Here is a 22126-nt window from a genome sequence, read left to right on the forward strand (position 1 = left end):
TGTCAAGAAACAGAGAATGCATCATCGACCAGTATTCTTGTGACCCTGCCCCATTCAGAGGTGGGAAAACCTCAGGGCTCCCAAAGGCAGAGATCTCACCTGGCTCAGTCATCATAAACCTCTGACCTGATGACCAGTCCGCCACTGGCACCATCAGGTGATAGTGACTGTCGCCCTGCTCTATTTGGGGATCGTAACTATGTATGGCAGCCAATCAATTAATGGTTTCAGCGGGCAGGAAGCCGTCGATTTTTTGTTTTTGAAAAACCAAAAGCTCTTCCAAGCAATCATGATAAATATGGTATCTGTTCAGCAAAGTTCTTTGCAACCGCCAGGCCATTGGCTGCACAGGGATCTTTAAACTAGCCTCCAACAGGGGATTTAAGGCCATTGCATCAGCTGATCTGGCAGGCTAGCAGGCTGTGTGCCCGAACTTAAATGATTCCCATAAATTACAGAGCGGGAGACCATCTCCACACTACAATCGCTACTACAATCATCACCAGCGGTCAGTTCCAGTTGCACCACACAAACACACCACATAGATAAACATCCCCAGTGATCTGTTTTAGTTGCATCTTTGAAGCACACCTTATAAGTAAATATATGTTAACATGATACCAAGGCAGCAAGGACTTAAAGCTCCACAACATAAACTCTATCTAGAACAGGAAAGACGTGTAGAAAGCAGAGCACTCACATTGAGGTTAAATGTCCATATGTTTCGGATCCAACCATGATTCCTCACCGTTGGAATCTAGGAGTCAAAGGAAATTGTGAAAATAAAAGGACTTTCCCAATCAGAAAGAACTACTGTAACTGTATCACAACATCTAGACATAGAATTATTCAACAGGAAGATCCCATTTAAAATGCAATTGTACTGAAAGTTATAGATGGTTGGGTCTATTTTGCTGGTTGCCCAATCAGGAACGTTAAAAAGAGGTTTTGCTCTAACTTTAGCTGGAGATATTTTACATATGATTTTAGACCAGTGAACAACTGGAGTAAATCCATTCTGTAACATTTTTTTACCCGTTTGATGATTATGTAGTGCTACTCCAATAAAAGAGAGGACGATGCAGTTGACTTAATAATATGTTGACTCCTTATAAAAGCTCCATCTACAACTCAACCTCCAACTGTGTACCAGCACCATCTGCCCCTGTAACATTCCACTAACTATCCATCAACAACTCGTAGAATCTACAATGTTCCACATGTCACTGTTACACCCCAATATGCCACCTATCTCCCTTCGAACACCAAACATAAAAACAAGTTACAACTCAAAATGTAGACTATACACTAAATAATTTATTTATAAATAACAGCATCTTTGAATCTTTCAGTGTTCCCCCGGTTTCTATTCCATCCTCTTTTTTGCTTCCACCTTGTTTCTTTCACAATTTCTTCACATATTTATTGACCAAGTCCATGTGTAACCTTCGCAACTCCATCAAAGTTCCAAATACAACCATCTTCTGTTTTCACTGCATTTTGAAATACCTTGACGACCTTCAGTGGCTTGCTGTACTCGGACTACTGTTCATGAGTAACATGAGCCCTGACCTTCACAACATCATCCTCTTCAACATACCCAGCCTTAACTGCTTTCCTCTAGTCCGTATTCCTTTTCCTTTATTCCAGTTTCTTCTTCACTATGCTCTTCCATACTTCATCCTCAACACACACTATGTTTCCCTTAAATTCATTTGTCCAAGACGGTGACCACATGAAATTAGCTCTCCTCCCTTCTGAACAATTCAAAAGGAGTTCTATCAGTGGTTCTGTGAGGAGTAAGCCTGTAAGCTTCAAAAAATTAACCCCTCCCTGCTTGTGACGGAACCGTTCCGTCACGAGCCTCGGGTGGGCTGTGCTGGTGACGGAACGGTTCCGTCACGGCCCTCTTGCCGCGCCTGCGCAGCGCAAATTCCGCTAACGTTCTGTAGCGCGGGCGAACCGTTTCCGTCACAAGCACAGCTCACCCGCGTGCCGTGACGGAGCGGTTCGGGCTGGACTGTTCCCATGAGGCACAGGGCCAAGACTTATTTGCATATGGCCATGTCTGAACTGGGGTGGCTTGGTGAGCAAAATAACTATGGATTAAACCCAGATCTGTGACTGGGGGTGAATGTTTTGCCGTTGTGCAACATTCCGTCCATCATCTTGTGTGTTTTGTTGATGACCTTTGTGAGCCATACAAACCAATTTCTTCTGTATCGGTTCTGGAAGAATCAACCTGGCTTCTCTCAGCACCATACCTTCACCCAATGACAACTCATTCTTAATGCACCAAAAAGGCTTCCCATCCTCATCCATCAATTTCTTCTCTCCCCAACCATTTTCCATTTTCATCATCACATTTTGAAACACCCTATTGTTGTATAGCATTTTAGGACCCTAGTGTAATTTTTCCGATTCATGCCCTTATATAGGTATAAATCACCTTGACCTTATATAGGCATAGAAATCATAACAATATTTAGACATAGCCCATGCAGTCCAAATACAGGCATGTATACTTTCACTAGTTCGAAAAGCCACAATGATTTCTTGGAAAACTCGGCTTCAGCAGTTAGGGACTTCCCCTTGCTTGAATATTGATTTGTCCAAGAACTCATGGAGTTTTCAAAGAACTGCGACTCATTGATGAGGTTATTATGTCCACCTTTACGTCAAACTCTGCACCTTTAAGGTATAACTATGCCCATACTTGCCCTAGCAAACACAAGGTGGTTTGGAGCAGTTCGACTATCTACTTGCCCGACGCAGCTCATTACAGCAAGTGCCGAAGGAAGCCGACCCTCCAGCTGACGCACTGAGAGAGACGCTGTCTTTTCTCTTGCTGAGAAATCCAGCTCCAGTGTTTCCAAGCTCCCCTTGCAGGGAGTTGGGAAATCGAGTCCTGAGACAGAGAGATACCAGACCTCCTTCATTCTAAACCAAGGTACGGAACTGATTAGACCCTAAGAGAAATCTTGGATAGATTCTTGGCAAAGAATACTAAATTTATGCTACACCTCACTTACTTCTTCCCTTGTACTAGACTTAGGTTAGGTACATCGGGGTAGGCGTATTTTAGAAGCACTAGTTGAGTACTTTTAGTCTTTATTTATTTATGTATGTATTCTATGGCATAGAAACCATACCATGCTTTTTCAGTATTATTTTACATTGAGACAAAAACTGTCTGGGGCACAAAAGACTGGCAGGTGCAAGGTTTAGAAGCCTTATTCAGAGCCTGCATCATCCCAGAACAAATAATGTACTTAAATTAAACTGTTCCACCGACATCTTGTCTTGGCCTGGCTTAGATAAAAGACTTAGAACAAACTGTCCATACCTAAGCCCACACCTGATAGTAATGGAACTACAGATTAGGAGGTAGACGTGATTTATATTTTACAACAAAACAGAACTAATCCTGATTGGAAAAAATGGGTAATCTGGCCCACAGACAGGAATAACTGTCAAGATAGATTCCTGAATAAAACACAAGGGTTTACAGTAACTAGGACAGATCCAAGATATGTCCAGAGACAACATCCAAGGATAATAACAACATACATTGTAGGAAAACTGTGCCTTGAGTGGCTACAAAAATCCGCACTCCCAGATATAAAACAACACTTAACTTTACTTAAAGATGGTGTTGATTTGAGAGACTTCTTACTAGGACCTCGTACACCACGTCATAAACATTTCATATACGCCGGTATTTATGCTGCTTATAATGAAGCATGGAAAGTCAAGCAAATGGAAACTGCAGAACGAATACGAGAAATTGATCGTATTAATTTAGAGAAAGATCTCTCTGTAGTTGACAATGGGTTAACGACTCTGTCATTCAGAATTTATTCTTTGGACAGCATTGTATCCTCTGCCGCAGACATAATGGAACAGGACTTGCTCATGTAACAACATGGACAGTCTCAATTACGTTCTATGATGCTGCTAGGTTGGACGTTACAAAACCTTCGTTCAGGCTATGTGCCTTGGCGTCTAATCAACACCACGTCATTGTTTGCTGGGTTTAACCTTACAGATAAACAATCTCTTTGGCACAGAGGGGAGCAGATTATACGGTGCTGAGCATAGAAAAACTGGAAAGATTACCATTAACCGTTTCTGAGAAACCAGCGGTAGATTGGATAATACATGGCACCATCCCGATACCAGTGATGATTTTCCAGTTTCAGTATTGCTTGAAACACATACCAGCAGGCCTGTATAAAAGGTTGGGTAAAGAATACATAAAGTCAACCTGGGATTTACCATATACACACAAATGTTGGAGTGGGGAAATGGAGGTATTTCTTAGGGGCCTAAACGGTGCAGCGCCCACTAATTGCTTGGCAGCTGTGAATCAACAAACTGCTCCAGCCTGGAGCCAAACAGGCTCTGTAATTAACTTTGCCCCCTAAGAGCCCTCTCTGGGCTCGCAAAACAACAAGGTGGGCAGGGAGCCTCTCGGGGCTCTAAAGCAACCATGTGGGCAGGGAGCCTCAGGGTTCTAAACAAAGAAATGCCCCCTCTGAGCCTCCGTGGCTCTGAAAACTAATGTGCCCATTGGAGTCCCTCCTCTGGGAACTCAATCACTGAAATGCCCCTCAGAGACTATCTAGGCTCTACAACAAATGTGGGCATTGGAGCACTCGGGCTCCGTCAAAACATTGGGGCAGCCCACTGCCATCTGGGGCTGCCCTACCTCCACCCTCGTCCTTGTGCCTCTCTCCGGCACCAACAGCAGCCCCCACGGAGTCCCCCAGCCCTTTTTACTCACCGGGCTGTTTTTCTGGTGGGGGCACCTGCTTCACTTGCGGCGGGGGCAGCTCCTTCATGCGGCGGCGTGCGCGGGGCTCTCCCTCCTCCACAGGAGAGCCCTGCCTTCCTCTTTACCCGGACTCTTCCTCCAGACCGAGACAATCCGGCCATGCTCTGGGAGGCGGGGTGGGCTCCCGATCTCCCGCGTCGGGCATCTCTCGCTTGCCCAATCCTATCGCGGCTTGCTGAACGAGCCCCCCTATGACGCGGCAGCTCTTCCGGCGCTGTCCAATCACAGCGCGGCCTCACGGGACGAGCCTCCCGCAGCCAACCAATGGCTGCGCGGCTCCTCAGAGAAGCTTCCCTCTGCGGCCCAATCCCAATGCGGCCCCGGGGCTAATGGCGGCGAGGTTCTCTGGCGATTCTTGGCAAGGGGCAGTGGCGGTGAATCGCGGGGGCCAAAAGAAAGAGCGGCATGGTTCCCTGGTGGGGTGGGCGGTTGCCAGGGGACTTTAAAGTCGACAATTAAGCAGGCAAATGCCGGGTGGGCACCGGCTGAGGACAACAAGCGCTCCCAGTGCAGTGAAAACAGATAGAGCGCTCCCAGGCGCTCAGGGGGGAAATACAGCGCTTCCAGGCGCTATAAAGACAAATCAAGCGCTCCCAAGCGCTAGCAGGCAAAAGAAGGTCTCTGTTAAAAATAAAGCGCTCCCCCAGCACTACAAGCAAGGTCCATCAGCAAAGTGAAGCAAAGAGCAAATGGGGACCCAGCAAAAGGTCTCCAGAGTTCAGGACATCAGTCCATCAGGTATCCAGGGGCTGGGCACTGCCCAGGGAGGCAAGCCTGCCACTGAGCCCAAGCAGCAGCACGCCCCTGGCAGGATTCAAGTCAGAAACAAGAACATTTTGTAAGGGGACACAACCCCTTTTTATACAGAGAAATCCTTTGTCTAGCAGGGTGCAGGCAGTGTGAGAACCAGCTACAACTGGTTATAGGGAACTCCTTTCACAGGCCAGGCTAAGGACATCAGACGCACCACAGGGGGTGGAGCCAGCATTGTGTGGGGAAAACCCAGCCCCATTCAGGACCCTCAAACCAGACAGTCAATCCACAAGCAGGCCCAGGCTCAGGCCAGTATTACGATTGTAGCAGTTCATTTCTTCTGCATGAGAAAGAAGACTGTTCAATAAAAACTTTTATTGAAAACGCCCGTCTCTCTACTCCTCTGCACCTCTGATAAAACTAAGCATGCACGATTGACTGAGTAAAATATCTATCTATTGTTTCCAGGACTCTGAAGATGCGTTTTATCTTGGGGAAACAAAGTTGTCATGTTTATGTGGTTGTCAGAAACGAATCCCTTCTTGTTTATTTGAGAAAGTTTCTAGTGACCTCTGAGCTAGCTGGCACTCACAATTAAGTTTAATATATTCGATAGAGACCTAGTTGACCTAAGTCCTACGTCACATATATAGGATATATTATTCCAATGGGCAGAGCCTATTGGGAATATAGGAACTGCACTACACTATCTTCACAGACTTCTCCTAACCCTCCCTCTCAACAGCTCCTTCACCTACAACACACACCTTTGCATCATCTATTTCCTCATCCTTTTCCATATCACCTCCACTGACCATCCTAGATAAACAATCCGCAACTCCATTACTTTTCCCAGGCACATTAACAACCTGAAAATCTAATTCTTGTAGCACCATTACCCACTTCGCAATTCTACTGGAAATATTTCCTGCTCCTTTTATCATGACTGCTTCCTATAATGGCTTATGGTCTGTTCTTACTGTGAACTCTTACCACATACCATTTAAAAAAAATGTATTCACGGTCCAGAAGACTGCAAGCACTTTCCTTTCAATAACTGAGTACCTGATCTCAGCTGGTTTAGGGGCACGTGAAATAAAAGTGACAGTACTTTCAAATCCACCTCATCTTTGAAAGAAAGTTGCACTCAGCCCTTTCATACTTGCATCTGTACATATCACATTTTCAATTTCAGGACAGTAACTTTTTTAATTGTGTACATTCTGTAGTTCTCCTTTCAACCACAAAAAGTAATCTCCACCCTTCTTATTTCACTTGAATTCAACATTCTTTCTTGAAAAACTCCTCATCACAAACATCTTTTATGAAAACTTCTCAATACATTTATTATGAAATTCCACTAATCCCAAGAAAGATGCTAACTCTTCCTTGTTTTCTGGAACTGCCATTAAACTGGTGCTTTGAGAAAGCTCCTTCTTGGGTCTCAACCCTTCCCTTATCAACGTATGACCAAGAAAGTCCAGTTGTTCTCTATGAAATTTACATTTATTAACTTTGAGAGTCAAACCATTATCGAGTAACCTTCCCAAAACCGCACAAACTCTTTCATCATATTCTTCTAAATTGTTCCCAAAAATTAAAATATCATCCTGGTTCGCTTTCACCCCTGAAAAATATCCTAACATACTGTCCATTGCTCTTTGGAAAACTGAGGTTGCAGAGACCAACCTAAACGGTATCTTTCTGAATTGCTACATCCCTTTAATCATAATGAATGCGGAGAGATCCACAGAATCCTCATGCCACCTAATGATATGCAGGGACTAAGTCTAGCATAGAAAACCATCTTGCATCACCCAGCATACATACCAAATCATTGATCCCAAGTTTCGGGAAACCTGTCTTCTATACAGCTTTGGTCAAACCCCTCAAGTCCACCCATAATATGATCTCCCCAATCTGTTTCCGCACTATCACCACTGGAGGCAGCCATTCAGTTCCTTCCACCTTTCCAATCACCACTGCAGCTTCTACATTTCCTAATTCTTTGAGAACTGCTTCCTTAACCTCAAGAGGAATCTTTCTCATCTTGCTCACCACGAGACTTGAACCTTCTTTGATTTTGATTGTATATACATACCCCTTAAACCAACCCAATAAATCACAAAATACTTCTGGAAATTCTTTGCAAAACACACTTCTAGACTTATCACTTTTTGGATTATGGTCATGTTTAAACAATTTCAAGTTCACGCAGTCTCTGAATTAAGATCCAGCATTGTTCCTAAATCATGATGGAACCAGCTTATCACGCACCTCCTTTAGCTGCATCATAATTCTTCCTTGCAGCCAATCTACCCAAGTACTCCAACAAACCCTCAAAATATCCCACAAACTTTATGGACTCTCCACCGTAACCAGCCGGTCTGATGTCTAGTTTCAACAGTTCTACTTTGTTCTTAATATTATTCTGAAATACTTCTTGTGAAATGATAGTCAGTTTTTCTCATGAGTCAAACAATATCCTTACTTTCTGCCCTTGTACCATCACTTCATCATAAGGTCCGTTATCTACTTTACCAGTCACTTCTAGTCCTATTTCTTCACATTCCTCTTCATCATCCATTATCTCATTCCCTTTCCCATCACTGTTTTTACTCCTACAACACATACTCATGAATCCCTTCCAGAAAAATAGTTTGCAAGTTATCTTCCACCCTAGACATTTCTTGCCATTAGCTGTATGTCCTACAGCGCCACATCTGAAACATTTCCCTTTGAACTGCTTAACTTTGCTTTGAACTTTTGAAAATGTCTCATCTGGTTCTTTCACCACTTATTGAATGCAGACATTGCACTGCTAGTTCCACTTTCAGTAGAATTTCTATTAATTACTTCCACACATACTAAGCTATGTTACTGTCTTTTGGCCAAATTTATAATGTCTGTTCATGATGGATCATCTTGTGACCACAGTTCTTCTCTGACTTTATAATTATTGTTTCCTGACATAATTCATCTCTTATCTGCTTGTCCCCAAAATGTGGTGGTACTCAATAAAAGAGAGGTTGACACAGTTGACTAAACAGTATAGGTATACTCCATATAAAAGCTTCATCTACACCTCCACCTCCAACTGTGTTCCTGCTAACAAACTCCTGAGGCGGAAAGCCGGGAGCGCTGCTAATTTTACTTGTTTTTAAAATTTGATTGTGTTAAACTGTGTGCTTATTCACTGGCATCTTACCTGGATCCTTGCCTGTCTTGAGAGCCCCAGACAGCCGATTTGGACGCTGTCTTGGGGAATCCTCCCTCGCTGACGCCAGCTACAGCGAAGCGAGTAAGCTCCGCCCACTTTACCGGCCACGCCCCCTTCCACCCAGTCAAAAGGGCGCGCTGATCACTAGCGCGTCCTGCTAACAGACTCCTGAGGCGGAAAGCCGGGAGCGCTGCTAATTTTACTTGTTTTTAAAATGTGATTGTGTTAAACTGTGTGCTTATTCACTGGCATCTTACCTGGATCCTTGCCTGTCTTGAGAGCCCCAGACAGCCGATTTGGACGCTGTCTTGGGGAATCCTCCCTCGCTGACGCCAGCTACAGCGAAGTGAGTAAGCTCCGCCCACTTTACCGGCCACGCCCCTTTCCTTCCCTTTTCCTCCCCTGATCATCATACAAAAATATGTGCATGGGCCGGAGGTGCAGCGGACGGGCGCAGCGGGCGCGACGATGGCGCGCCGAAGGCGCGCCTAAGGCAAGCCCGTCTGCGCCCGTCCGCGCCTGTCCGGGGCTAGGGGCGCGTCACTCTGCCCAACTTACCACCTACTCCCCGGCTCAACTACGCTGCCTCCAGGGACCATGGTCTTTACCAGCCTCCACCTGCTCTCACATTTCGTCTCTTGGTCTGTCTCCGGCTGTTCCCCTTGATATTCCCCCTCCCCAAGTTGCTCCCCATCACTCCTCTACAGACAATGCTCTCCCTGCTACCTTCAAAACCCTCTCGGCATTTTATCTTAACACCCGGTCTGCAGTAGCCCATGCACACGAACTCTCGGTACTGCTAGACCTTCATGCCCCAGATCTTCTTTTTTTAATGGAAACTTGGTTATGTGATGACTCCCTCCCTGCTCTACGGGCCACTTTACCTGCCACTTATTACGCCCTTCGTGCAGATCGCCTTACTGGCAGAGCCGGGGGCGGCGTAGCAGTCATCACCCGTACCGACCTTCCCTTTCAAACCCTGTCTCTGCCAGACATCACTACCACCGAGTATCTGGCTATCCGTATCACCTCGATCACGACCCCCCTTACCTGCATACTTACCTATCGTCCCCCTCAATCCCCTTTATTGTTTCTCCCTGACTTTTTGGAAGTACTGGCCACGGTCACTGTTAACAACTCCTCCATTTTACTTCTGGGGGATTTCAATTTTTGGCCCTCTGACCCAGCTGAATGTCCATCTTCAAAAGAATTCTCAGACACTCTCCAATCACTCAACTTTACTCCTCATATCCACTCCCCTACCCATATCAAAGGTCACATCTTAGACCAGATCTGGTCCCTGAACCGCCCCGTAGAGTCCCTTTCCATCTTGCCTTGCACGTGGTCTGACCACCACCTGATCTCATTTGCCCTTCCCATTTGTCCTCCGGCCAAGCCCCCTCTCCCCAAAAACATCTGGGTCCGTGCTTGGGGACGAGTTGATCCGGAAATTCTATCCTCCCTACTCACCACTTCCCTCCCTTCATTACAAGGCCTACCCACCCTCTCCCAGATCAAGGCCATTGATCAGTGGCTCTCTTTAGGCTGCGACTCTATTGCCCCTCTTAAACGAATTACCTCTAAGCGGGAGAAGGACGCCAACCAGTGGTTCAACGAAAATCTTAAGGCCTCCAAACTAGCGGTACGTCGCGCGGAGTGGGCTTGGAGGAGAAATTATTGCCCCTTATTGCGATTGGATTTCGTTAACATCCTGGCCCAATACAAAAAAGACATCTTGGAGGCTAAAACCATCTACTTCTCCTCCAAAATCCTCGCAGCAGAAAACCAGTCGAAGGAAATTTTTTCAATCGTGCACAACTTAGCGTTTTCGGACAGAACAACCCTAAAGCCCGCCCCTTCCATAGAACTCTGTCACTCTCTCAACAACTATTTCATTCAGAAAATATCCACCATCAAGGCTAATATCCCTCTCCCCTCCCCCACTTTTGTTGACCCCCAGTGTCCCCCTCCTAAGGGAGAACTCACTACCTTTCCCCCTCTAACTAGGGAATCTCTGACTTCCATAATACCTTTTGTCAAATCTGGTTCCCCATTAGATCCCTGCCCTGCTCATATTCTTCGCCACATTTACATCACCTGTCCAGACCCCCCCTCCACTTCCTTAATAGCTCCCTCTCTCAAGGCGTAGTACCTAATCCACTCAAATCAGCAGTAATTGTACCCATCTTGAAAAAGCCGGGCGCGGACCCCTCAATCTCTGCCAATTTTCGCCCCATTTCCCTCCTGCCATTTCTGGCAAAGGTGCTCGAGCGCCATGTCACCTGCGCTCTGAGCTCTTTTGTGGAGAAGCATGGAGCTCTTGCCCCCCGCCAGGCAGGGTTCCGCCCCGCACACTCTACGGAGTCCGTAGTTCTCTCGGTCCTGGACAACCTCAGGGAGGGCATGGATACAAACCAGCCCCAGGCCTTGGTCCTCCTCGATCTCTCAGCCGCTTTTGACACGGTGGACCATACCATCTTGCTTTCCCGTGTCAGGGTGGCGGGGATCGGGGGCACCGCACTGGTCTGGTTATCCTCCTTCCTGAGTGACCGCACCCAGGCTGTACGCCTGGGTGATTTCACTGCGGACGTTCGGAAAGTTCAGTGCGGGGTTCCCCAGGGCTCCTCCCTCTCCCCTCTTTTGTTTAATCTTTATATCGCCCCTCTTATCTTCTCCCTGCAACAAATGGAGGTCGCCGTATTTAACTATGCGGACGACCTCCAGCTTGTTTTCAATCTGTCTTCCTCCCCCTCTTCTGTTCTTAATTTCCAATCTGTTATGATCCATATCCGGGACTGGATGAACCACAATCATTTAAAACTCAACCCAGACAAGACCAAGCTGGTGTTGACAGGTGGTTCATCCAGTCCCTGGTCGTCTTTATTTTGGCCCCCCTCTCTTGGCTCTCCACCTATCCCTTCTACCTCAGTCAAAACACTAGGTATTAAACTCAACTCTCAACTCACTCTTCACTCCCAGGTTAGCTCTGTGGTTTCTTCTTCTTTCCTTTCACTGCGTACCATACGCAGGGTGTCCCGTTTTTTTTCCTTTGCTGCCCTCAAGCTGATCACCTTGGCCATGGTGGTCTCCCGCCTGGATTATGGCAACGCCCTATATGCAGGTATTCCTGCATATAGTTTACGGCGGCTGCAACAGATCCAAAACCAGGCGGCGCGCTTGGTATTCAAACTTCCGAAATTTCACCACACTACCCCCCTTTTAAAATCTCTACATTGGCTTCCTGTTCGTGCTCGTGTCCAGTTTAAGCTCGCTTCCATCGCCTTTCAAGCTCGACTGGGCACGGCACCGGCTTTCATCTCATCCGAGATCATCCCTTACGTTCCCACTAGGGAACTACGCTCATCTACCCAGTCCCTTCTTAAAGTCCCACGGTTCCGGAGAAAGAAATGGGGAGGCTCGAAATTTGCGACTCTCGCCCCACTCCTCTGGAACTCTCTGCCCCCTGAGCTCAGAGCCCTAACCCTGTATCCACAATTCCGCAAGCAACTTAAGGCTCATCTGTTCACGAAGTCCTTCAATTAACCCACTAGCAGTTTGTTTTTTTGCTTTCAGCTCCGGTCTTTTGTTAGTTGTAGCGCCAAGAAACCGCTGGTGTATGCGCGCTTTAAAAATAATTTTAAATTCAAATTCAAATTCCAACACCAACTGCCCCTTTAACATTCCACTGACTATACATTGAGAACTAGTAGAATCTACAAGGTTCCACATTTCACTGTTCCACCTCCAAGATACCACAGATTAGAGCAAATTTGTTTAAACTGAATGATTGGTGTGTCTTGAAAACAAACTCCATTTTGTTTGCTTTCTATTTCACAAGCAACAATCATTGCGTAAGACCACCGACCCTCGGTCTAGGTCTAGGTCTACTCTCTCCCCGCAGCTCTGCTGTCCAGTCTTTTGCCTCCTTAGGAGGCTCGAGGCTGTTGCCCGCTCCTGCGCCTGCTGCCCACTCCAACTGGGACCAGACTGCCTGCAACCGCTGTAACCTTCTCAGCCGTTTTTTTTCTTAATTTTTCCCTGTTGTTCCACTGTTATTGTGTCTTGCTCTAATTCCACCACTATTTTTATTTTCTCGTGCCTGCATTCCCTTTCGCCTTTCGTCGCTGCTGCCCATGCGGCCCTCCCCCCTGGAAGTCCCCTCTGGAATTCCCCCCCTTCAGCCTCCCAGCCTCTCCTCCCTCCCACCTCCCCTACTTAATGGTGGCCGCTGCGGGGGAGCGCGAGTAAAACCTCCGACCCTTGGTCTAGGTCCACTCTCTCCCCGCAGCTCCGCTGTGTCGTCTCTTGCCTCTAGACCCCGACCTCCCCCTTGGGAGGTTCGAGCCTGCTGCCCGCTCCTGCACCTGCTGCCCGCTCCAACTGGGACCAGACTTTCTGCAACCACTGTAAACTTTCTCAGATGTTTTTGTTACTTAATTTTTCCCTGTTGTGCCACTGTTATTGTGCCCATCCATGTCTTGCTCTAATTCCACCACTGTTTCTATTTTCTCGTGCCTGCCTGTTCCTTCTGCCTTTCGCCGCTGCTGCCCTGTAACCCCTCCACCCTGGAATTCGCCCTCTTCAGCCCCTCTCCTCTGGAATTCCCCCGCTCCCGCCCCCCCCAGCCTCTCCTCCCTTCTGTTTCCCTTACTTAATGGCGGCCGCCGTGGGGTCATGCCACTGGCGCGCTAAAGGAAAGCCCGTCTGCGCCCATCCACAACTGAACCACAGCTAGCACCAGGAACCCTGAACCTCCCACTACCCATCGCTACGACACCACCACCCTCCTCACAGGCCTCGCTGAACACGACCCACGGCCAGTTCTCCTGCCTCCACTGTCATCAGACCCTCCCCGCCACCCCGGCCTCCAACACCGCTAACGCCAGCACCGGCGACACCCTAAAATGCATCCTCCGCAATGTACGCTCTGTACACAAACACGCCATGGAAATCTGGAACCTACTTGACTCTCTCTCTCGCCCGACATCGCCATCTTCACAGAGACCTGGACCAACGCATCCTCCGCCCCCGACATCAGCACTACCATCCCAGACGGATGCAAGATACAGAGGAAAGACCGCCCCAACCACCCAGGAGGGGGCCTCGCCATCAGCCACAAGAGCATCCTTCGCCTTACCACCTCCAGCGAAACCTTCCCCTCCACCTGCACTTCCAGATCCAGACCACCCCCAAAGCCACACTCCAAAGTACCCTCCTCTACAGACTCTCCTTTCCCCGAACACCCTTTGCCATCACCGACCTCATCGCACCCCACGCCATCATCTCAGCAAACAACATACTCATTAGAGGTCTGAACTTCCGCCTCGACAACCCCAGGGACCCCAACTCCACTATCCTTAGTGACAACCTCGCCAACATCAGACTTAAACAACCCGTCAACACACTGACCCACAGAGCAGGACACACCCTCAACCCCATCTTCCCGGCAGGAAACAGCATCCAATTCAGCCACACACGCAGCATCTATGGCCCAACCACCACTGCGTATACTTCGCCATCAACCAACCCTAAGGCACCCAAAGCAGCCCCACGCCTACCACGAAGGAACTGGAGCAAGGTTACCAATGAGCAACTTAACTCCACCCTCACCCGAGACAACCACACCTGGGCACCCGACGCAAACGACGCATACAGTGATTTCCACACCTGAATCTCCAACTGCACAGACAAGCCCGCCCCGCTATGCAACCCCGACAGACAATGCCCAAGGAAAGCCGCCTGGTTCACCACCGCTCTCCAAGAAGCCCCAGAAGCACCTGCAGATGCCTGGAGAAGAACTGGTGAAACCCCAAGACAACCGAAAACCACACCACCTACAAGGATGCCATGACGGACTACCACAACCAGATCAGAGCCACCAAGAGGAACTACATCCACAACAAAATCCTGGCCAACTCCACCAACTCCAAGGAACTTTTCAGTGTCATTCAAGAATTCACCAACCACGCAGCGAAGCCTCAGACGTCACCCCATCCCAAGACAACTGCGACAAGCTTGGAACCTATTTCCACCTCAAGATCGAAAACGTCTATGACAACTTCATTGACAATCCACCAGGCGCCCCAGACGACCCCGCCCCCCAGAAACACAAGCCAGCCCACCATCTCCAACTGGACATCGATCACAGCTGAAGACACTGCCTTGACCATGAAAAGCATCCACTCGGTGCCTCACTGACCCCTGCCCCCTCACATCTACCACAGAGCCGCAGCCGCCATCGCACCCGAATTACAATGCACAATCAACACCACCTTCAAAACAGGCACTTTCCCAGATTACTGGAAGCACGCAGAAGTCAAACCCCTGCTCATAAAAGCCCACAGCTGACCCCACCGACCTCAAGAACTATTGGCCCATCTCGCTCCTCCCCTTCACAGCCAAAGTTGCCGAGAAAACAGTCAACAGGAAACTGACACAATTCATTGAATAGAACACCATCCTCCACCCATCCCAATCCGGATTCTGAAGCAACCATAGCACAGAGACCGCCCTACTGGCCGCCACAGATGACATCCGCACCCTCCTGGACCAAGGCCACTCCGCATCCCTCATCCTACTCTACCTATCAGCAGCCTTCGACACCGTCTCCCACCGCAAACTAGTCTCCAAACTACACAACACGGGCATACAAGGAACAGCCCTAGACTAGACCCGATCATTCCTCACCGGAAGAAGCCAAAGGATCAGACTCCCACCCTTCCTCTCCGACCCCTCAAAAATCACCTGCGGAGTCCCACAGGGTTCATCACTGAGCCCCACCCTCTTCAACATCTACATGGCCCCCCTCGCAGCCATCGTCCTACAACACGGCCTCAACATTGTATCCTACGCCAAAGACACCCAGCTCATCCTCTCCCTCACCAAAGACCCCACCACTGCCAAACTCAGCTTCCAGAAAGGAATGCAAGACGTCGCAGTCTGGATGACCAACAGCTGCCTGAAGCTCACCGCTGAGAAGACAGAAGTCCTTGTCCTCAGTACCACCCTTACTGCATGGGACAGCACCTGGTAGCCGACCGCCCTGGGAAGCCCACCTACCCCCTCAGACCACGCCAAGAACCTCGGCATTGTACTTGACTCATCACTCACCATGAACCAACAAGTCAACGCCATCACCTCCAGCTGCTTCAACACCCTCTGCATCCTCCACAAGACCTTCAAGTGGATGCCCTCCTGAATCAAGGAAGACAGTCACCCACGCACTCATCACCAGCAGACTGGACTATGGAAACGCACTCTACGCTGGCATCAACAAGTCCCTACTCCGCAAACTCCAGACAATGCAAAACACCGCCGCCAGATTCATCCTCGGCATCCCCTGACACAAACACATCAGCCAACACCTACGAAGTCTCCACTGGCTCCCCGTGGAGAAAAGAGTCACTTTCAAAATCCTCACTCAAGCCTACAAATGCCTACACGACAATGGACCCAAATACCTCAACGACAGAATCAACTTTCACGTACCCAAAAGAAACCTCTGATCTTCCAACCTCGCACTGGCCGAAACCCTGCGCATCCACAGAGCCAGAGCAGGCGGAAGATCCTTCTCTCACAGTGAGGCCAAGACCAGGAACGATCTACCAGCAGATATCAGAACATTCCCTGAACACCTTCAGAAAGACCCTCAAGACCTGGCTCTTCGGCTAAACAGATCTGCGGATCCCCCCCCCCCCCCCCCCCCCCCCAAACTCAGTGCCTTGAGACCCTAACGGGTGAGTGGTGCGCTTACAATTCCTGCTTGATTGATTACACAAAATGATTCTATTTTATTTTCCCCTGGAATAAATCTTTCTATAATATATTCATCCAGCAAGACCCATTTGATCCACTCTACTAAAAATTATACTGGGAAAATCGAAACCAATATGCTGACTCTCCCTATCGTTTAGAGTAAACACGCGCACTTCAAATGTTGAACAAATATATTAACCACAAGCAGGTATGATTCAATAGTTCCTATCCTGTAAAACTCTGATATGGACATCCAAGATAGACAAGACAGAATAACAAGCATTGACAAAGCCAATAGGTCTGGCTTTCTTTGGGTAAAGCGTACAAGCACAGACATGCTTAAATGATGGGAGGCACTGGTGGTGATAAAAATGCTGGTGGTAAGTACAGTGGTAGAGTTGGTGATGGTAATGGTGGAGGTGGTGATGGCAATTGTGGCAATGGTGCTATTAGTGGTGGTGGTAGAAATGGCGCTGGGCAATAATGGTAATGTCGGTTGTTATATTCTGTGTAGACCGGCATGGGTCCTACTACAGTTGTGGTGAGAATGCTGGGGTGGAATAATGGGATGGGAAGGCTGGTGAGGTGAAAGACCAAATGAAGCTGATGTAGCCCACCAGGGGTCAGTTCTTCTTACTTTAATAAAATTACTCTATTCCAACAGTTCATGCTGTCATTGTGTCATCACTGTAAAACTGGCGACGAGGATAGGATTGGTGAATGATGACATGTGAAAAGGTTGAGAACTGCACCTGACCGAGATGAGGAGAATCCAAGACCCCTGTACAACGTAATTTGTCGTGAGTTACTATGGCCCTGTGTTGGTGGGGAAGCAAAAGGAATAGAGAATTGCCCATAGACTTCAATTTACAGTAAGGAAGCCTTAAATATAGTTTAGGTTTCCACCAGCCAAATCAAAAGGTTAGCAGTTTCAAGGATTGCAAAGAATCTAGGAGTGTTGCGTACACCTTGGATGGCTAGGATGACATGTGCGGCAGCAAGCAGGATGGAGGCCACGCCATTTGAGGGGAATGTATCTAGCAACTACATCATGAGTGGCAGCCATCAATTGTGTTTGGCCAGAATTGAGCATGCTTGTACAGGACCGGAATTCCGCACAGTATTTACCCCCACTGAATTAGGGAGCGGGAGGCAGCACATCTAACCCAGTGTAATTCTCAACCATCCCAGGATACTGAAGCTATGCTTGAGTCCAGATTGGTAGGAAGCTTGTGACCTGATTGGTTGAAAGCTGTACATCAGCTTGAATAGTACCAGGAAGTGCAACCTGATCAGGGAGAGATTAATTGAGGAAGCTGGAATGCTAACCAAAGCTTCAGTGTGCACCTCACTAACTTTGTGGAGGGTTGACTGCAGGTGGCTACTGCTCCAACTGGATCAGCTGTTTCTGATTACAAAGTTGTTGCTGGTTTGACTGTACTTTCATTCATTCTGCCAAATAAACAGTGGTAAAGACATTATTTGTTTTAATCATGGCAGTACAATCGATACCGCCTTCTCCCCATTTCCACAGGAACCAGGACAACCATGATTTGGGAGGATTGGAAAATCCTTAGGACAATATCGAGGCCTAGGGTGAAGGTAGAAATGTGGATGCTCGATCTGAGGAGATGAAGGGTCAGATAATGATTTTTTGTGGGCCAAGAGAGAATTATGGCAGGAAAATGAGTGTGGTGGTTGAGAGACACAAGTTTTTGTGTCGTGCCCAATTACCTGTAGAGACAATTGAACAGTATGTGACAATCTTAAAGAGAATGCCCATATTATGTATGATCATGGATTTACAAGAATACATTAAAAGAGAACAGATTATCAAAAGAACAAGTAACTTGAAAATTCAAGACAAGCTGTTAGGACTGAAGTATCCTTCATAAGAGAAATCAATCAGTTTAGCAAGACACATTTAAGACACTTCCCGCTATGTAAAAGAATTAGGTGGCAATACGTCTCAGAGGAAGATGGAGCAATGTGAAGTGAATGATGTTATTGTACTACAAAATGCTACATGAAGGACATACAATGAATTTGTTAGCAAAAATGAGTCGAAGTTAGGGGCGCAACTAAACTTAAACCTTCGGGGGGACTAACATGTCAAACAGTGGGGTTGAGGCAGCATTATAACCATGCACACATTATTTGTACGGTGCAGTCATTTATCTGGGCCATTTGAGGACAATTAGCTTTTAAAGCACACTGGCTATGAAACATTATTTTCACCATAATAGAATTTGATATATTTTTTAGGAGTTCTGGGGTTCACAATAAATTATAGCACAATTAATGGCAAATGTTTTCATTTATTATAAATTGGCCTGGTAGACTAGCATGGTTTAGAATCGTATGTTCTACTTTATGTGTCAATTAATGGCATGACATATTTCAAAGAAACTGGACAGGTTGCATCAACCTAATAGGACTTAAAATACACACATCTTTAAGCAGGTGCTCGAGCATTCTTCCCTAAAGAAAGTTTTGGAAAATTGGCAGTACAAAAGTGCAGATTAAGCACATTTCTTTAGTTATTGTCATATCTATGTGATATTTACCTTCAGGTATAATTTTATGATATTTGGGGAGTAAGATGTTGATATAATAAAACTATCTTGCTGTCTGGCAGGGAATGCCTCATGCCCATGCTGTGATACACATTGAATTTTGAAAATGCACTTATTGGTACTGATATAACTCCATTAAATATTCTTAGTTTTGAAGTGCTTTGTAGGTATATAACCTGAAATGCAAACTAAAATGTTTGCAAAGATCAGTTGAAATAGCATGCAAGAAGGATTAGCCATGCAAACCACACAACCAACATGAAATTCCATTAGGGTTGACCACATGTTGCAGTTACTGTCTCTAATTTCCGATTTAGTACCTTTTCAATTCTCAAGGGTGTATTATCAAGCCTATTATCGCTGCTTTAGCGGCAATTTTCTGCCGCTAAACTGGCGATAATTTGTAACGCTGGTCTTGATAATATGCCCCACAGAACCCTTATCTAATTTAGAATGGACATCATTTCTTTGTAACTCAACATAACTATCCATTAGATAGGAACATTTGAAGTACATGTAAAGGACTTTAATTTTCAAAAGCAAGAAACTAGTGCCTTTTAATACTTTTGACTTTTAATTTATTGATGTGGTAGTATACAGCCTTAACGTTTCTGGGAAACATTTTTTTAATTTTACAAATTATATAACTTGCCTTCTGGACAACACTTTCTTCAGGTTATTTTACAGTTATGCAGAACTGTAAATATTCTGTAGTTTTACCCATTGTATCAGCCCTGAAGGATGAAAAGCAGTGATGTCCCTGCTGGGATTAGATTTTGAGCTTTAGATTCCCTTAGAAGGCACATATTATTTACAGGTGCATATTTTTGTATGTTTTATAATTGCATATATATAGTGCTTCAAACTCCATAAGTCATGATGCACTACTTCTTTTTTCACTCTGCACATTATGAGGGCTTAACTCATAACTAAACAATGAAACAAACTGCTTCTGACATTGGTGTTTTAATGGCATGCACTGTTCTGAATTCAATCCTTTCTACTTCGAAATCCTAAATCCATCAGACATACAGCTGTGTTAGCCCTGTGATGAGACTTAATGTCTCTCTTTTGTAATTATTATTATTACTATTATATTGTAATTTGTAAAGCGCATGGCTACCTTAAGAAAGGTTTCCCAATGCTAGCCTCCTCACATCATCATCATCCACCGCACAATGTCGCACAATACCAATTGAAATCTGTATAAGAATTAGACAGGTGAGAATAATCAGGTTTTAAGAAGCTTAAAAAAATTGTGTTTTACAGTCTCCCATTCTCCGTGGCAAGGCGTTCCAGAGCTCAGGTCCTAAAAACACAGAACCCTTACCACCTTGACGAGTTGTATAGACTATCGGAACCATTGCCAAGTCCAGATGCCTTGAGCCGAGGGAACAATGGGGTTTATCCCAAGACACAAGGGGGCTTATTTGAGCCACCGGAGCGTCACTTTTAATATGGGAAAAAGTGACGTACAGGCAGCGCAAAGGGATGGTAAATAATCCCCAAAATGTCTCAGATACAAGGGTCCTGTTTGAAAGAGACACTTATGCATATAGCATATGGCCATAAATTGGGCTCGATTATTGATTGGCAGACAGTGAAGTTTGTTGTTCTGGGAGTGTTACAATGGACTCCTGCTTTCCATTTGTGCGTGGGGGGAGAACTGAGGACAGCAGTTTGTATTGCCTACTGTAACTTTCACACCTGTGTAATGGCCACATTCTCTATGAAAAAGAAAACAATGGGGCATATTACCAAGGCGGGCGATATGTGATTATCGCTGCTTTAGCGGCCGTTTTCGGTCGCTAAGCGGAGATATTTCTATCGCCCTATTACTAAGCTGTTGCTAACAGCAGTTAGCGACAGCTTGTAGGCGATAGCAAGCGGTTTGGGGCCCGCTTTGCATGTCAGCGATATTTATCGCTAATGACATTAAAAGTGGGCGTACCCAACTGTTTGCGACTGAAAGCAGTTGCTAACATCGCTATCGCCTATTAGCAAGGCAGGCGTAGCGATGAAAATATTCGCGCTAAGTGCGAATATCTCCAAAAACTAACGCCTGCTCAGACCAGTTCTTAGCCATTATATCCAATGGGAGTTGGATATTATGGCTAAGTCCTCATTAGCGATAATGCGTGAATATCGCTGGATTACCAGCGATATTCACGCATTTTGCCGCTAACGCCGGATATTTTATCGCTTTAGAGATAAACGTTGCTAATAGCACGTTATCTCTGCGATAATATCCGGCGATGCTTGGCGTTAAAAAAAATACTCGCTAAGACCATTTAGCGAAAAATATCGCTAGTTGTTGGTAATATGCCCCAATAGGCGGAGGCAAATGACACCTTAAGTGGAGAAAACAAAAAAGCAAGCTGTGCCGCTGGAAAGAGGCTTGGGAGATGAGCAGAACCCTATGCAGTGTCTGACCAGGCCTGGCAAAGCTGACAGCCCCAGCCCAGGGGTGCCAGCCCAGTCACAGCAGCTAATGTGGGGGAGGAGGTGGGGGGGCTAAAAGCCCTTTCAGCTCATTGGGCATTGTAAACCTGGTCGAAGTTATAAGAAAATTATAAAAAAGAGAACATGTTACAGAAGTGGTGTGGAAGTATGAGGCATGCAGCAGTACCAGGGGCTTAACCAGTTTCCAAAGTGAGGTGCTACAAATGCAAAACGTTACAGCATATTTCCTAAGTGTGTAAGATGCGTGCATTTGTTCGTGAAAAATGCACAGTCAATGTTGTGAATGAGAAGAAAGTGAAAACTCGGGACTGCAGTGTTACTGATGAGGAGGATGTTTAAGTTCTTTTGGTATTTGGCATAAATATATGTGTGCTAATAATTTGACCAGTGAAACATATCGTCCTCCAAAATGTATGGTGTAGATTAATAGTAAGATGATGCAGATGTTGGCAGATTTATGTTCACCATACACCTTAATTGATAAAAGTGTTTGGGAAAATCTGAGCAATTGCTAATTGAATC

At 46.4% G+C, this 22126-nt stretch overlaps 1 protein-coding gene across 3 annotated transcripts in view; it reads right to left on the minus strand.

Moving 5' to 3' along the window:
* The window catches only part of LPIN1 (lipin 1), a 512424-nt gene that overhangs the window by 290412 nt on the left and 199886 nt on the right, over nt 1–22126 (minus strand). For 2 of the 3 annotated variants that reach the window (XM_086926321.1, XM_086926319.1), the window contains exon 2: nt 701–757. The exons of the other annotated variant lie outside the window; for it this stretch is intronic. In XM_086926321.1, coding sequence (XP_086782447.1) covers nt 701–757 — 57 coding nt within the window. The remainder of the gene's footprint in view (nt 1–700; nt 758–22126) is intronic. 3 annotated transcript variants of the gene reach the window in all.

Source organism: Lissotriton vulgaris, chromosome 6 (genome assembly GCF_964263255.1).
Source record: "Lissotriton vulgaris chromosome 6, aLisVul1.2, whole genome shotgun sequence".
NCBI lineage: Eukaryota > Metazoa > Chordata > Amphibia > Caudata > Salamandridae > Lissotriton > Lissotriton vulgaris.